General features: G+C 53.4%; 5 protein-coding genes across 5 annotated transcripts; 2 read left to right on the top strand and 3 right to left on the bottom strand.

Moving 5' to 3' along the window:
- Nucleotides 1–465: 465 nt before the first annotated feature.
- Nucleotides 466–2331, top strand: V1518DRAFT_409001 (Acetamidase/Formamidase). Its single transcript, XM_066902261.1, has 4 exons — nt 466–621; nt 742–836; nt 921–1073; nt 1129–2331. Exons 1-4 carry the CDS (start codon nt 612–614, stop codon nt 2122–2124), a joined length of 1254 nt encoding a protein of 417 aa, XP_066761993.1. The 5' UTR covers nt 466–611; the 3' UTR covers nt 2125–2331.
- A 96-nt stretch (nt 2332–2427) lies between these two features.
- V1518DRAFT_409000 (Lon protease C-terminal proteolytic domain-containing protein) lies at nt 2428–6292 on the top strand. The gene has a single exon (XM_066902260.1). It carries the CDS (start codon nt 2685–2687, stop codon nt 6051–6053), a length of 3369 nt encoding a protein of 1122 aa, XP_066761992.1. The 5' UTR covers nt 2428–2684; the 3' UTR covers nt 6054–6292.
- On the bottom strand, nt 6168–7586 carry V1518DRAFT_19614 (FtsJ-like methyltransferase-domain-containing protein). The gene is made up of 5 exons (XM_066900884.1): nt 7121–7586; nt 7015–7065; nt 6689–6957; nt 6586–6634; nt 6168–6530 (listed from the first exon to the last, which is right to left on the bottom strand). The coding sequence occupies exons 1-5, from the start codon at nt 7358–7360 to the stop codon at nt 6282–6284; spliced, it is 858 nt and encodes a 285-aa protein (XP_066761991.1). The 5' UTR covers nt 7361–7586; the 3' UTR covers nt 6168–6281.
- A 930-nt stretch (nt 7587–8516) lies between these two features.
- On the bottom strand, nt 8517–9824 carry V1518DRAFT_408993 (uncharacterized protein). Its single transcript, XM_066902259.1, has 2 exons — nt 9681–9824; nt 8517–9621 (listed from the first exon to the last, which is right to left on the bottom strand). Exons 1-2 carry the CDS (start codon nt 9796–9798, stop codon nt 8774–8776), a joined length of 966 nt encoding a protein of 321 aa, XP_066761990.1. The 5' UTR covers nt 9799–9824; the 3' UTR covers nt 8517–8773.
- Nucleotides 9825–10283: 459 nt separating this feature from the next.
- On the bottom strand, nt 10284–14996 carry V1518DRAFT_408989 (P-loop containing nucleoside triphosphate hydrolase protein). The gene is made up of 3 exons (XM_066902258.1): nt 14611–14996; nt 12057–14550; nt 10284–12001 (listed from the first exon to the last, which is right to left on the bottom strand). Exons 1-3 carry the CDS (start codon nt 14878–14880, stop codon nt 10485–10487), a joined length of 4281 nt encoding a protein of 1426 aa, XP_066761989.1. The 5' UTR covers nt 14881–14996; the 3' UTR covers nt 10284–10484.
- Nucleotides 14997–15986: the final 990 nt, after the last annotated feature.

Raw genomic sequence — 15986 nt, 5'->3', positions numbered from 1 at the left:
AATTAAGACGGACAGATTACATTATATTCGGATCAACTGTGCTTCAATATCGATCTAGTTTGACACTTGCTGATATGACTATTACTTTTCAATTCAACTTGTCCAGAGAGCGAGCACAGCTCAATGTCCAGCTTGAGCAAATCTGTTGATTCACCCGTGATATGTGAGAACAGGACATGATAGCAGTCTCGGCTGACAGCGTATGAACGGCTGTAGTTAATACATGATCCATGAGAGCAAGGTGGTAGTCTTGCGAGGAGCATACGAACAGTCGTAGTTAGTATAAAAGCATTGTATTCAGTTCCCATAGCTGTTAAAAGGCAAGAAGCTCTCGCAAATGCTTCAGAGCGTAAGTCACGTGCCGAAGGAGGACGTGTTAACTATCACCAGACACTCGTGCGGCGTTATCGCACACGAGTCAACCTTTCTTATCTGTCCAACGAACTCCATGCTCGTCTTGGGTACCGAATCCCGGACCCTGCGACCCGACCCTTCAGACAGAACACCGACAATCCCCCCGCCTGCGCCTTGACTCCCATCGCCGTCACGCAATCGAGTGTCCATCGAGGCTGCACCACTTCTCTCAATTGCACTTTCCATAGTCAGAAAATATGGCCAAAGGCATGTTCACGCATCTCGACTTTCACGACACGACACGACGACTTGGACCCGACATACAGTCCCGGTCAACCATGCTAGCGCCGACTTGACTTCACAGCTAACTTGATTGTCATGCTATAGACCCGATTCCCACCATTATCAAGGTCGACTTGCACAAGCCGTACTACGAGCAGCCTGGTCTTCACACTCGCTGGCACCCGGAGATTCCCTTCTACGTAAGTCGACATGAGAGGATGTCTCGCCGACGGGAGAAGCCTGGACACCAGTAGTGAAGAAATTAATTCAGCTAACAAACGCAGTGCAAGGTCAAACCCGGTGAGGTCTTCCATGTTGAGTGCTTCGACTCCTCCGGTGGCCAGGTTTTCAACACCGACGATGCCGATGACATCAAGAACATCAACCCTATGGGCATTCACTGCCTTAGCGGACCTATTGAGGTCGAGGGCGCCGAGGTATGAGCTATCGCCACTGCCGATCTACCAAATTCGAGACTAATCGTTCAATTAGCCTGGTGATCTTCTGGTCGTCGATATCCAGGACATCCAGCCTTTCCCGGATGAGCCGTGGGGTTACACTGCCATCATGGACAAGGAGAAGTCCAGCGCTTTCTTGGGCGACATCTATCCTGACATCCAGAAAGCTATTTGGGATTTTGACGGTATCTACGCCTCCTCCCGCCACATCCCCCACGTCAAGTTCCCTGGTTTCATTCACCCCGGCATCATCGGCACTCTTCCCTCTCACGAGATGTTAAACATCTGGAAGGAGCGTGAGGGCAAGCTCGCCGATTACCACGCATCTATCAACACTCCTTACACAGTTGTTGCTCTTCCCAACACGGAGGGTGCGTACTGCGGTCAGTCCGCGTCGCCCGAGTTGGCTGCCAAGATTGCGGCTGAGGGCGTGCGAACTGTGCCCCCGCGTGAACATGGTGGCAACATCGATATCAAGAACTTGAGCAGAGGCGCAAAGGCGTACCTGCCTATCTATGTCAAGGGTGCTGGTTTCTCGGTTGGAGATATCCACTTTTCTGAGGGCGATGGCGAGATCTCGTTCTGCGGCGCCATTGAGATGCATGGTATCATCACCTTGAAGCTCAATATCATCAAGAATGGCATGAAGGACATGTCCATCTACAACCCAGTCTTCCTACCTGGCAACGTCTCGCCCCACTACGGTCCTTCCCGATATCTCACTTTTCAAGGTATTTCCGTTGACGATGACGGCAAGCAGCACTTCTTGGATGCCAAGGTTGCGTTCAGACAAGCTGTTCTCAACGCTATTACGTATCTGAAGCAGTTTGGCTACACAGGCGAGCAGGCTTACCTACTACTTTCTGCTGCTCCAGTCGAAACCTACATCTCTTCGATCGTTGATGTTCCCAACTCGTGCGTCAGCTACGCCATCCCGGCCGACATTTTCGACTTTGACATCATGCCCAAGGAAGGTGGTCACACCATTCAGCCAAACATGGGCGGAACAGTGTTCCCCACTTCCAAGTAGAATGCTACTTATATTCTGTAATGAGTGTCGGTACTGACAGAATGGCCGCGCTGCGCAATGCCGCAATTTTTGGATATGAGAATTTACTGAAATGACAGGTTGTTAGTTTTGATTGCAATAAAGGCGGTAATGTCGAGCTCCGGTCCAGCTGTTGTATTCAAAACTTTTGTAGACTCCTGGAACTGTGTGGAGAGACAATGTGAGCTGTAGTGATCATGATCACGACTCATGAACCCTAGCCCAGAAGGTAAGGACCCAGATGTTCCACCGTCATCCGCGTGAAACGTTCACGTATACTGACCTCACACGACCCAACCACACGGCCTTCCGCCACTCTATACGGCGCCCCGTATACTGCACCAACACCCCTCCGGCTCCCTTTGCGGAGCATATATATCGACCAGAAACGCCATACGAGTTTTGGCTTATACTGCGACGACTCTGCGTATATTTGTTCGAATTCGTTGGCCAGTTCACACTTGGTCATTCTGATTTATAATATCTATCCCGAATTAGTTATCTATCCCCACCATTCGCCTCCAAAGCCCTCATAACGCATCATGATCCGCTCATTCTCACGAGCATCGGCTCTAATTCGGACACGATCGCTTGCTCGTCTCACGTATACTTCGCGTGTTCCGGGCCTGGTATCGCGGACTGGGTATCTTCAATCGTATGTACGTCGGGACTTTTCACAGTCGGTTGCTCGGTACAGCCAAAAGTCAAGCGACGACGACAACGATGACGCTGCTACTGGTGTGAAGAAGAGTAGCAAAGAAGCAACTGAGGAGACCGAGAGCACAACCGACGGAGGCAAATCGTCGGAGACGGCTTCGGAAGCTGTTGACGAGTCCGTCGAAGCGGCCGCCGAAGAAGGTGCTGCCGCATCTGAGGAGAGTGGCGTCAAGGAACGCAAATCGACGACAAGAAAGCGCTCCCGAAGGGTGTCTTCCGAAGAATCCGGTGAGGCGAAGGACGAGAACGCGGAATCAATGAAGGACCCTGCGAAGGAGAACAAGAGCCGAGATGACTCTAAACTAACAGCGCCATCATCACAAACGCCAACAATTATCGGCCTGAAGAAATTCGTTCCGGATATGTCCGCCTCCGCACCGAATCAGATGTCCAAAGGAGCTAGTGGCGTTCCGGAGGAAATCCCGGAGCTAATGGCGCTTCCTATTGTTTCAAGGCCGCTGTTTCCCGGCTTCTACAAAGCTGTTGTGTTGCACGACGAACGCCACATTGAAGCCGTTCGGGAGCTCGTTAGACGCGGACAGCCCTACGTTGGTGTGTTCTTGCAAAAGGATCCCAACCCTAAAACGGAAGCGATTATGGCGTCGGACGAGATTTATCACAATGGCGTGTTGGCGCAGATCACGAGCGTCTTCCCACAGAATGAGACTAAGGACCCTAACCAGAAAGAGGGTTTGACCATTGTACTCTATCCGCACCGGCGAATCGAGATCGAGAGAGTGGACGTCGCCATGGATGATATCACCCCGATCGGACCCTCTACAGAAACCCCGTCAAGTGAGGTTACCAGTTTCGATGTTGTTTCTTCGGACACAGGCGCGCCAGTCACCGCAAGTGCATCACCGATGGCATTCCTGCGCAACAAGGTCACGATGGTGAACGTCATCAATCGTCCGGATAATCCGGTGGACAAGAACGAGCCAACGGTCCGTGCAGTCGTCACCGAGATTGTCTCATTACTGAAAGAAATTTCATCAATGAATCCTCTGTTCAGAGATCAGATTACAGCCTTCACGTTGTCTCTCTCCTCCGGCAATGTGTTTGACGAGCCAGTGCGGTTGTCAGACTTTGCGGCTGCGGTCTCAGCTGGTGAGCTCACGGAGCTTCAGGATCTTATCGATACTCGCGACATTGCCGAGCGATTGCAGAAGGGTTTGGTTCTGTTGAAGAAAGAGCTCATGAATGCCAAGTTGCAGTCGAAGATCAACAAGGACGTGGAGAGCAAAATCCAGAAGCGGCAGCGGGAATACTACCTCATGGAGCAGATGCGTGGTATCCGTCGCGAACTCGGTATGGAGTCTGATGCTAAGGAGAAGCTCACGGAGAAGTTCCGCGAGCGCGCTGCGGCCCTCACTATGCCTCCTGCTGCCACTCGAGTGTTCGAAGAGGAGCTGAACAAGCTGACAAGCCTTGATGCGTCCTCATCGGAATTCAATGTTACGCGCAATTACCTTGACTGGATTACTCAGCTTCCTTGGGGTTTGAAGTCGCCGGAGAACTACTCCATCAAGCACGCTGTTGAGGTTCTAGATGAGGACCATTATGGCTTGAAGGACGTCAAAGACCGCATTCTGGAATTCGTCGCTGTTGGGAAACTTTGCGGTTCGTTCGACGGTAAGATCCTTTGCCTGGTCGGACCACCTGGTGTTGGCAAGACGTCGATCGGAAAATCCATTGCGCGTGCATTGAATCGGCGCTTTGAACGATTCAGTGTAGGCGGTCTGTCGGATGTTGCCGAAATCAAAGGCCATCGTCGGACATACGTTGGCGCTCTTCCAGGTCGCGTGATTCAGTCATTGAAGAAATGCCAGACCGAGAATCCGTTGATTCTCATCGATGAAATCGACAAGATTGGCCGCGGTCACCAAGGCGATCCTTCGTCAGCTCTTTTGGAATTGCTTGACCCCGAACAGAACAATGCCTTTTTGGACCACTATATGGATATTCCGGTTGATTTGTCCAAGGTTTTGTTTGTTTGCACGGCGAACATGATTGACACAATCCCTGGACCACTACTTGACCGCATGGAGGTGATTGAGGTGTCGGGTTATATTGCCGAAGAGAAGAAGGCGATTGCTTTGAAGTACTTGGCACCACAGGCCAAGGACAAGGCTGGGTTGAAGAACGTAGATGTCGAAATTACTCCGGATGCGATTGATTCGTTGATTAAGAGCTACTGTCGCGAGAGTGGAGTTCGAAATCTGAAGCAGCAGATCGAGAAGCTATATCGGAAGTCCGCGCTCAACATTGTTAAGGACCTGAAGGATGACCCAGAAGCGTCGGAAGAAGTTATTTTGACCGAGACAGGACAGGAGAAGGCAGGACAAGAGACAGCTGCTGAATCTGCGGAAAAGGCACCAAGTCCGTTGATTCGGACGCTTGAAGTTCCTGGCTCGGTTCATGTGGAGATCAACCCGGCCAATCTCAAGGACTATCTTGGACCGCCAATCTATATCACGGACAAGCTTTACGACGAGGAGCCTCCTGTTGGAGTTGTGACAGGACTAGCGTGGACCCAGAATGGCGGAACGCCGATGTACGTGGAATCTGTTCTGGAGGCGCCGCTTCAATCCTCAGGAAGTCCCAGTTTCAAACAGACCGGTAAGATGGGCGAGGTCATGAAGGAGTCTACGATTATTGCATACACGTTCGCGAAGATGTTTGTCGCGTCGCATTTCCCAGAGAACCGGTTTTTTGATCACGCGCGGATTCATTTGCATTGCCCAGAAGGTGCCACTCCGAAAGACGGCCCATCAGCCGGTGTGACGATTTCGACATCGTTGTTGTCGCTTGCGCTGAACCAGCCGATTGACCCGTTGTTTGCCATGACGGGTGAGATCACAGTGACCGGGCGTGTGCTACGCATCGGCGGTCTTCGCGAGAAGACGGTTGCGGCGAAGCGGACGGGCGCGAAAACGGTATTCTTCCCGCTTGCCAACCTACCGGATTGGGAAGTTTTGCCTGAGAACATTCGGGAGGGTCTGGAAGGCGTGCCGTGCAACTACTACGACGACGTTTTCAAACATTGCTTCAAGAACATTTCGCGCGAGGCAGGTAGCTCGGTGTGGCTTGATGTACTGAATGACAAGAGCGAGAAGACGGCAGGGGAGAACAAGCCTTTGGGGGATTTGTTTCCTCCGCTTTCTTCTACCGTGAATACTGAGATCCGGGCTTAAAGTTGACTTAAGTGTGTACATAGTTAGTTTATGTTTAATCCCTCTTTTTGTTTGTTTTTTTTGCGTATTGGGGGTTTGAGATTTGATGGCACACATGCAGATTTGTATATGAGTTCAGTGTTTTTTTGACTTAGAGCTTTGTTTGCGCTTGAGCATTTTATTACAAGTCATAAGGTTTTTTACGAAGGATAGTTAGTGACACCGACCGTATATAATAAGTGCATTTAATTAGCCTGCCATGTCGTCGTTGTAGACCTCGTTCTTGGAGACGCCGTGTCTGCGCTTGAGACAGACAAAGTAGTTCTCGCGGGATTCGCGGCGGGAGGCTTCGGGTTTCAGACGCTTGACAACGGCGAAGCCCTTGCGCAGGAGAGATTCGAGGAGTTTATCTTCCTGGCCAGTGAGGAATTTGCAGACAAAGCTGCCGCCTGGTTTGAGTGTCTGCAGCGCGAATGCGTAGGCAGCGTGGGAGAGATCCTAAGGGCGTTGTTAGTGAGGAAGGGGAGGGGGCAATCAGACAAGGGGAAAGTACCATGCTCCTGGAGTGATCGCGAAACGCCACGCCGGACGTGTTCATTAGCCTAAACAGTCAGCATTGTCCGTCCTCGTAAGTGGCGAGGCAAGGGCGCGCGAACATGTCACTTAGCACGACGTCGACGGAGTTCTCGACGGAATGAGCAAGGCTGTCAGACAGCGAGGGCGATTCATTTTGCGCTGCGCCGCGTGCGTTTAGAGATGCGATATGCACGCGCAGACGTTCCAGGGTGTCGGCGCGGAGAAAGTCGCCGTGGACGGCGGTCGCACCTTCGGGGGGCCGCGTGGGTTGGATGTCGACGCCAATGACTTTGCCGTTTGGCGCTGTTCTATCGACGACAACCTGTGTCCACGAGCCTGGCGAGAAGCCCTGCAGAAGTCGTTTAGTAACAGTCGTGGCTCGCGATGAGTGTGAGAGACGACGTACCAGGTCGATGACGGTCTGCGCGGGCTTGAACAGTTTATGCTTCTCGTCAATCTGGTAGAAGTTAGTTGGCTGCTCTGTGTGATGCATATAGAGAAGGGAGTTTTCCCTCGATCAGCTTGAACGCGGCTCTGGACAGAAGTCCCTGTTCTTTTGACTCCTGCACGAAATGATCCGCATGCTGCCGCCGCTTCCACCGATGCGAACTGGCGGAGGATGAATAAGTTGCTTGGAGCGGTAGTCTGCTGGCTGCCGTCGACAAAGCGAGCGCATCGTCATGGAGCGGGAAAATGAACCTGCTGCGGCGGCGCCCGCAGATGCCCAGTGACGAGGACCGCGGCGTCGGCATTGCTGAAGAGCCGACGAGATTCTCGGAGGGCAGGGCAACCAGAACTCCGGAATTAGCGGAGCCGAAGTTCGCACTTCGGCGGCTCGAGACACTAGAAGGTGCCGAGCACGAAACGCCGCGGAATGCCAGAATCGGACGAGTCTGCTGGTCGGGTCGATATGGGACTCCGATTCGCTAGATGCGGGCTTTCTGTGACGTCGGATTTGGCTATGCGAATGCGAAATGCGATGCGACGCGACTTGCGCGAGCGTCTGGGAGCTTCCAGACCAGCACCGGAGCCGCGGAGCTTTAGTTCTCCGAGGCCGGGACCCTCCCTCGCAATTATCGCTGGCGACCTGTTGGAACCACATGCAAGCCTATCGAACCGCGCACGGCTGAGCATGCCCCTCCAACTTCTCACTCGCCATCAGTGATAACCGTCGTCCGCGTCGCGCGCTCGCGCCGTGAATTCATCAGCAGTGCGGCAGATGAGTAAACAGATTTGTCACCACCACGAACACCTCGCGAGGCTGCACATTCCCAATCCCCACACCTGCCCGCCACCGCGCGCATGTGCGCGACTTGGCGTGGCGGGGAGCCCCTGCCTCCCTGACGCTAACTGAACCCACTCTAGCGCAGCGTGCCGCTGCGGCGCGGACTGACGTTCCTCCGCTCATGTTTGTTGTCGCGCGCCGCAGCCCCTGGCGGCACCTGCTTGGCCTTGCCGGCTGCTGCGCTCGCCGTCGCCGCGGCTGTTCGCGCTACTCGTACTGCCGCGCTGCCCCCCCCACCAAACGCCCGCCGCGCCCACTTTTACGTCCTGTCGACAGGCGCTCGCAGCCGCTGTGACGGCGTCTGCCTGCGTGGCGTGCTGGCAGTGGGCAGCAGCGGCTGCCGTGGTCCGGTCCCGCCTGAGAGCCGGGCTGTCCTCACCGAGACGGTCTGCGACGACGGCCAGCTGGATGGCGACATGATATCAACGATAATTATTTGATGATTCACACAGGAGCATTAGCGCGATGCGCTGCGACGTGCGTAAGCAGCGCGCCCGATGAAGGTTTGGAGTAATTGCGAGGCGCGGTGGAGGTTACGAGGCCCGCAACATGTTGGTGCGCCCGGGCCATTTCGAAAAGTTCGGCGAACCGAACTCCGCAAAGTCGGGCAGGCCGGTCACATTCTTAGACGAAACACCGAGGCGGGATCCTGCGACTATTCAGAAAATGCATCTATGTACATCCAGTGATTTTCTTCATTGCCGTAATTTACATCCCGAAGCACAAAACAAATAAGCTAGAACACACAAACTCCACCATGTGCGGCATCCTTGCCAAAACGATTAAACAAGCAGAGGTATAAGAGGAGACCGCAGGACGCCACCTGGGATTGTAGTATGAGGGAGACGATACGCATCGAAATGTCGTGAATATGATGCGGCTAGTTGCTGAGGCAGCCGAGATTCCGCTGGCCGGCCCAGAACTTGGCAGTGTCGAAGATCGAGTCGTCCATGAGGAAACCCCACTTGGCCGCAAAGCCATCTGTGATTTCCCACGCCTGCGGGAGTGTTGGGTCACCGCCCCAGATCCGGAAGCCGTCGTTGAGCAGGTCCTTGCAGAACTCGATCTCGTCCAGCTTGCCCAGGTTGAGATGCTCGAGAAGCGTATTCCGCAGCGACGCGAACGGCAGCGCGTCTATGTACTGCACGTGCGGTATCAGTCCTTGCAGCTCTGTGGGCACCAGGCTCGGCGGGATATTCTGTGCTTCGTGCCGCGAGACGCTAAACACCTGGTAATTCGGCATGTCGTGTGCGAGCGGAAGATGCTTGATGTTGTAGCACATCGCGGATCCGACTGCCTGGCATGGCAGCAAGAGCGACTGCGAGTTGATCGACACTGCACCGGGATCGATAGTTGTGACCCGCGCCGCCGGCTCCTCTGGGGACCGAGGCGGAGTGACCAGCGTGCTGAAGTGCGAAAGCCGGTCAAGTTCCTCCTGCTGGTGCTGCAGAATGATCTGCTGTGGCGTCGCGACATCGTGCTGCAGCTCGTGCATCTGCAGGCCTGCCTCAAAGCCCGAGAAATCGTCGCTCGAGCAGCTACTGCTGCCCGAGTCGGAGGCACACGAGGATATGGAGCCGCGCGACTCGCACGAGAAACTTTCGGTGCTGTCCTTCGAGAGCGACGCCAGGAGAACAACCTCCTCCGGCGCGGCGGCGCCCAAGACAGGGCTGGTCGAGGCTCTACTGGCGGAATTGCTGCGCTCCTTGTGCTGCGCGAGGCGTCGTCCTGCAGACAAGGGGGTTAGCCACCGGATAGGCGGAGGAACTCGCAATCTGAGCACTCACGGCGAGCGCGCTGTGCGACTCTGTTCTGGATGCGACGCCGCAGAAGCGGGTCGGCGACGCCAATCCACTCCTTGCGCTCGTCAGGCACGTCAGTGTCGAGGATGAGGGCAGTGGCCATTGCAGAAGGTAGACGGTGGTGTGCTGGATGGACGCCGCCGCTGCAGCGCGCGGGCTACATATATGCCTCTGTCGTGTTGCTGCGCGGCGCGGGACGCGGCTGAGAACGGTGTCTTCCTCAAGCAGATCTCGCTTGTCGGGTCAACGTGTTCTCCGGTTTGATCCCAACGCGCTTGACTTACGTCCGTTCCGAGCAGCATCTAATCTGCGCCGGACTCGGACTTGTCCTCCCGCCGACTCCGTTAAACCGCGCTCGGTTCGCGTGACGTCATGCTGCTGCCAATTGCGACTCTCGGTTGTTTGTTGGGCAAGCATCGCGCGAAATGACGTCGCCCCTTGTCCTCGCCAAACTCTCTACGCCCTTCTCTACCCTTCTCTGCGCGCCGTGCTGCGCCATGCCATCTCGCTCCCGCGTATTGCTCCCGCGTATTCCACTAGCTGCATCGCATCCTCTCGCGACGCGTAATCCCCCCCACAGCCTCACTCGCCTCGCTCGCTCCTCCTGGTGTCTCCTATCTATGCATTGACATCACTATAAATACCTACATTCTACTCGCACGAAAACAATGCACCTCGCATTTACATTAAACCTTGCAAACTATCTCGGCTCTCATTGTACGCCCTGTACTAAAAGCTGATAAAAATTCAAATCCACTCTACTCCGTTCTTGTAGTCTCAAACCTGCTTCTATGGCCGCGTAATGAACTCGCTCTCCTCAATATTCGCCTTCAGGCACAGGCTGCGGAATATACTGTCCTCCTTCATGAACAACGTCTTCGGGTCGTCGAACTCAGCCACAGTGCCCGCATCCAGTACGAGAATCTTGTCGTAGTTGATGATGGTCTTCAGTCGGTGCGCAATGCACAGAATTGTGCAATGCGCAAACTCTCGCACAATAATATCTTGGATCTTTGCGTCGGTCTGGTAATCCACCGACGACGTGGCCTCGTCCAGTACCAGAATCTGGAAATTCCGCACCAACGCACGCGCCAGCGCAAGCAGCTGCCGCTCGCCGAGCGAGAAGTTGGCGCCGTCATCCTCGACCGTCTCGTCAAGCTGGAACTTCTTTACCGCATCATCCTCGCCCTCGCCCAGCAGGCCCGACCTGCGCAACGCGTCCCACAACTGGGCGTCAGTGTAAGTGTCGAACGGATCTAGATTAGAGCGAATCGTGCCCCGGAACAGCACTGGATCCTGCGGAATAATCGCAAGCTTTGAGCGCAACTGGTGCAGTCCGATCTTTGAAATGTCAACCCCGTCAATAGAGAGCGAGCCACTCGACAGCTCCGCCAACCGGTACAGCGCCGCCATAATCGACGACTTGCCCGCACCGGTACGACCGCAAATGCCAATCTTCTCGCCGCCCTTTATCGACAAGTTAAGGTTCTGCAGTACGTACGGCAACCCTGGTCGGTATCGCATGTACAGGTCCTTGATCTCGATTCCGCCCTTCTCCGGCCATGTGTCCCGCGGCTTGGTGTCCTCGATCTCGAACGCTGCCTCGGACGGCAGCTCCTTCATGTAGTAATACACACGCTCCGCTGCGTTCATGTTGTTCTCCACATCCGCAAGCTGCTTGATCAACATAGCCATCTGCATCGAAAGCGACAGGCAGTACGACACAACCAGACCAATTGAAGACGGGTTAATGTTCACACGAGCGGACACAGCGAGCATGCCGGCGATCAGTACAAGCGAAAGCGCAATAGACTCGAGACGAATCGAAAGCCATCGCTGGTTAGAAACCAACACGAATGAAAACCGATTCATCTGATCGAGAGCATTCTCCATCTTCCGGATAAACGTGCCCTGCTCGTTGTACGCGCGCACAGAAGTAAGGCCTGTAAGTGTCTCCGAAAAATGAGAGAACACCTTCGAACGAGCAACCGAGTCAAGACGCTTGATGTCCACAGCCGACGCACGATAGAACGCCGTTGCAAGCAGATACAGCAGGCACATGGGTGCAAGCGCGAGAGCAAACCAGTGAAAATACGCGATAATCAAAATCAGAACCGAAATGATACCCGTCGCAGAGATCAAAAACTGTCGGAACGCATCGACTAGAGAGTTGTCCATAGCTTCAACGTCATTGGAGAAGCGGTTGATAATACGGCCAAGAGGCGAAGTATCGAAAAATGACATCGGGGCAGTCAGGACCTTCTCCACAGCTACAATGTTCATCTTCACAGACGCGGCAGAACCAACTAAACCAAGATGTCAGTACATACACTATGCGTATGCCAAAGGCGCGCAACTTACCCCATGTGGTGGCAAAACCCAGCGAGAAAAAGCAAGTAGCGGCAACAACGCCGAGCATGACGAAAATACCAATGTATGCGCCCTTGGACAAATCGAACGAATCATTAGTCCAGAACGAAAGCCACAGACTAGTCAAAACTTGAACGCCAGATCCGAGAACCGAAATGAATATGATCATCGGAGCAATAGTCCAGCCGATATACTTGGGCGCCCCTGCTCGGAAGTATGCGAGGTACACTTCAAGAGAGACATTGTTGCTCTGGCGCTCCTCAGTCGTCATGAGCTTGCCGCCAGGTCCCTTGGGGGCAGCGGGGCTGTCGGCCTTCGCCTTCACAGTGTCCTCCTTCTTCTCCTGTTTCTCCTCCTCTTCCTCTTCACCTTCTTCTTCTTCCTCTTTCTTGTTATTGGATCCGTAGGTAATAAGTTCAGCAAACTTGGGGCAAGAAACAAGAAGCTGGTCGTATGTGCCGATCATAAGAGTGCCATCGCCGTTCATGAAGATAATGCGGTCAGCATGCGGAAGGACGTGTAGCTGGTGAGTCGCCAGAAGACGCGTCGATCCCTTGAGAATGCCACAAATGCAGTCGTCCACAAGATGTCGTCCCACATTCGCATCCACAGCTGAAAGAACGTCGTCCATAATAACAATGTCAGCACCGTAGTACGCAGCTCGCGCCAAAGTGACACGCGACTTCTGTCCTCCGGAAATGTTGATTCCGCGCTCGCCAATCTCGGTCATGTCACCAGCAGGAAGAATATCCAGATCGGACTGCAGAGCGCAATTAACGATAACTCTGTTGTACTTCTCCTCGTCGTAAGGCTGACCGAACAAAATGTTGTCACGCAATGTCGAGTTCTGAATCCACGGCTGCGGACAGTAAGCGACGCGCCCAACGAGATTCATTTTTCCGCCAGTTTGTTTCATTTCGCCAACTAACGATGCAAGAAGAGACGTTTTTCCAGAGCCAATGAAACCAGTAATAACGATGAGCTCGCCCTTCTTGATGCAGAAATTCAAATCGTGTAAACCGCTGAATGTTGCCGTGGCATCCTTGGGTTCCAATTCCTCGACTTTCGCCTTCTCGTCGAGCGCAGACCGCTCCTCCGCGGACTCGCTCTCGACGATCTCCTCGAGAGCCATCTTCTCGTCGGCGTAATCAGGTCCGGCTCCACCGATCTTTGTGCTCTCAATGGACATAATCTTGCTCAGTTCGTTGGCCTCCTCTTCCTTGGCCTCCTCAGGAGTCATGTTGCGCTTCTTGGACTTGCTCCAGAATCGCTTCTTTTCCTTCTTGGCAGAATTCTTCTTATCCTCTTCCTCTTCGTTCTCGCCTTCTTGCTCCCAGACGAACGACGCACCATCTGCAACAATAGCAGCGTCAATTTCCAAGAGCTTGTCAGAACCAACGTTAGCCTCGAGCTCCTCCGCAAGAAGCATCTTCTGAATTCGTGTAAGAGCGATGAGTGCGTCAATACCGGTGGTTAAGCCCATTGGCATCACCATTAGCGGTATACGAAGAATATTGAACAAGGAGAGAGATGCGAACACCTTAGCCGGTGAGAGTGTGTTGCCCGTAACACTGAGAATGACGAATGAAATCATGGAAGCAAAGATTGGAAGCATCATACTGATAGCGAAGATGGCTGAACGAATGATCAAAATAATGCGAATAAGGGCAATTTCTTTCTTTCGAATATCGAAAATTCTCTTGATGTAAGCATTTTCCCAGGCGAAGAATTTGATAATGCGCATATTCTGAAGAATCTCCTGAATGATTCGAATACGTGAGTCGGTGAAGATCGTAGACCTGATTCGGAAGCGCGCAATGGAAGAGGTGAACTTGCCCAGCATAGGAATAGCAATAATAAGAAGAGCAAAGCCGCAGAGTGCAGACACACCAATGTTGACCAGCAGTAAAACCAAACAGAGAACCAACGGCACAGGAGCATCGAGAATGTGCTCAACGAACATGCAGCAAAATTCAACACGATAGGTATCCGTCGACATTATGTTGGTAATCTTGCCGTTTGTATAGTTGACACGCGACTTGTTCGAGAGAACAAGTGATTTCCGATAGACAGCGTTGATCAAAATCGAGCGGAACTGAGATCCAGCCATACCAGAATTCTGGAAATACGTCTGTTGGCAGATGGAACTGATATGCAACAGAGCAACAAGACCGACAACCATGCCAGCGCCGGGTCCCATGTTATTCTCCTCTCCGGCGTAGGCGTCAGAGACGAAATAGATAATCTTACGAGAAAGCTGGGGGGCCGTCATCCAAATAATATCAACGATAACACGGCAAGTCATAGACACTGCGCATTCATAAGGGCATGTCTCAACAAGAGCCCGTAGAACAATGTGCTTGGTGTGTCCCTTGTCAACATGAGCCTGGAACTTCTCGTAAAATTTGTTTGTTAAGTAATTAGCGGTCATCGTCTCGTCGACGGTAGGAATATCTGCTTCCTCGATAGGACGAAGATATCCAGTCTGCGTTACGTTTCAATCAGCAATCCTAGACCCTAGAGTCACACGCTGTTTTTAACATACCAACATCATGCCGTTCATCCAAGTGAAATAAGCCCTACTAAAGTAATTGGCTTGCTTTAGAGTTGAAATCCCAGGTTTCTCGGGCACCGGCGGCACTTTCATGTAGTGAAACGGGTCGAGCCATTGAAGAGCTCTACCAAAAGCTGATCTGCTGCCAGAATGCGGCTTGTTGATGACCTTCTTCTCCGCCGCTGCGACTTCCTCAGTGGGCGAGGTGCTGCTGCTGTCCGAAGCAGACGAATCGGCAGCCTTCTTCTCAACGTCTGACATCGTGGAGGGCAGTAGTCAAGAGCGAGGATGAAGTTGAGTGGGTGGCGCGCAGACGGACAGGAGTATTCCAGTGGCGTGGCGGAAAGGCAGCGTTTAAAGGACGGTGGCAGCGTTGCGCGTCCCATTGTGCCCGCGTTGGCCTGACCCGGCCTGCGATACCGTGCGTCCGATAGCTCCGGAATTAACTATAGAGACCCTTGGCCATTCGGCGGACATTGTGCCTGATTAGGGTTCGCGAGTGCGTGCGGCGCCCGAGCGCCCGGGGGACTGTCTGCGCGTGCGGCGGCGTCTCACACGATCCTATCCTCGGATCCCGGGCGGAACCTTATTTGTGCTTAAGGTTTCGTTATGCCTGCCAGTCGCGAGCAGGTGAACTTGTATCGATATCGTACTCCGACGGCACCGTCGCGATGCGTGCACTGCCCACACGCGTCCGCGGATTTGAATTTGTATCATGAAAGCGACGCGCGCCCGCAGAGAGTATGGCGCGTTTTCTGTGCCAGCTGCTCGGAGAGGGCTGTGACATTAGTCTAGTACCATGCTCGGCAGGTACTCATAACTCGAGCAGTCTGTTGGCTGTTTTGGACTCCTACATGCTACTCCCTATTTGATCGCCTCGCTTCTTGTGATCCGCCTGGCAATGCCTGAAATGCCAGGCGCGCTCGTTGGACTGTGACAACTGAGAAGCCCGTCGACGCGACGACCGATGGCCGGATTTAGCTTCCTATATATCCGCCCTACTCGTTAATATTCAGCCGTAGCTGCATTGTGTGGCATCGTGGTTAAGGGCATCTGGGCTGCGGCGCTCTCTATCTCCGACTCCCCGACATCAACTGTCACACTTAAGGTTTTGTTCAGGACCCGAAGTCCGCTCGCCGAGCTTCCGTGCCTGACTATACTGCTGCTTGCTGCCTGGATCCAGCGCAGTCATCTGCGCCTAATTATCGACGGATTTCACTTTAGAGAATCGTCTGCATGTACGCAACTTGGGAAGTTTTTGGTCTTGACATTTTCCAGCCCTGCTACGGTGATGATGGTGCTACTACCGAGTTCATAAACCACCTCTGAACATACGATCAGCAGTCTTCCCAACAACCAACTGATCT

Source organism: Limtongia smithiae (genome assembly GCF_038497785.1).
Source record: "Limtongia smithiae strain NRRL Y-17922 unplaced genomic scaffold V1518scaffold_1, whole genome shotgun sequence".
Taxonomy (NCBI): domain Eukaryota; kingdom Fungi; phylum Ascomycota; class Lipomycetes; order Lipomycetales; family Lipomycetaceae; genus Limtongia; species Limtongia smithiae.
The sequence above is the reverse complement of the archived record's forward strand: the minus strand, read 5'-3'. Positions and strand labels throughout refer to the sequence as shown.

Coding starts and splice junctions, on each gene's coding strand:
- V1518DRAFT_409001 (XM_066902261.1), top strand. Junction 837..920: donor ACCCGGAGATTCCCTTCTAC/GTAAGTCGACAT, acceptor TAACAAACGCAG/TGCAAGGTCAAACCCGGTGA. Junction 1,074..1,128: donor TTGAGGTCGAGGGCGCCGAG/GTATGAGCTATC, acceptor TCGTTCAATTAG/CCTGGTGATCTTCTGGTCGT.
- V1518DRAFT_409000 (XM_066902260.1), top strand. CDS start 2,685: ATGATCCGCTCATTCTCACGAGCATCGGCTCTAATTCGGACACGATCG.
- V1518DRAFT_19614 (XM_066900884.1), bottom strand. CDS start 7,360: ATGCCGACGCCGCGGTCCTCGTCACTGGGCATCTGCGGGCGCCGCCGC. Junction 6,635..6,688: donor GACGTCGTGCTAAGTGACAT/GTTCGCGCGCCC, acceptor CTGACTGTTTAG/GCTAATGAACACGTCCGGCG. Junction 6,531..6,585: donor GCGATCACTCCAGGAGCATG/GTACTTTCCCCT, acceptor CAACGCCCTTAG/GATCTCTCCCACGCTGCCTA.
- V1518DRAFT_408993 (XM_066902259.1), bottom strand. CDS start 9,798: ATGGCCACTGCCCTCATCCTCGACACTGACGTGCCTGACGAGCGCAAG. Junction 9,622..9,680: donor AGTCGCACAGCGCGCTCGCC/GTGAGTGCTCAG, acceptor CCTTGTCTGCAG/GACGACGCCTCGCGCAGCAC.
- V1518DRAFT_408989 (XM_066902258.1), bottom strand. CDS start 14,880: ATGTCAGACGTTGAGAAGAAGGCTGCCGATTCGTCTGCTTCGGACAGC. Junction 14,551..14,610: donor GGATGAACGGCATGATGTTG/GTATGTTAAAAA, acceptor AACGTAACGCAG/ACTGGATATCTTCGTCCTAT. Junction 12,002..12,056: donor GGGTTTTGCCACCACATGGG/GTAAGTTGCGCG, acceptor ATCTTGGTTTAG/TTGGTTCTGCCGCGTCTGTG.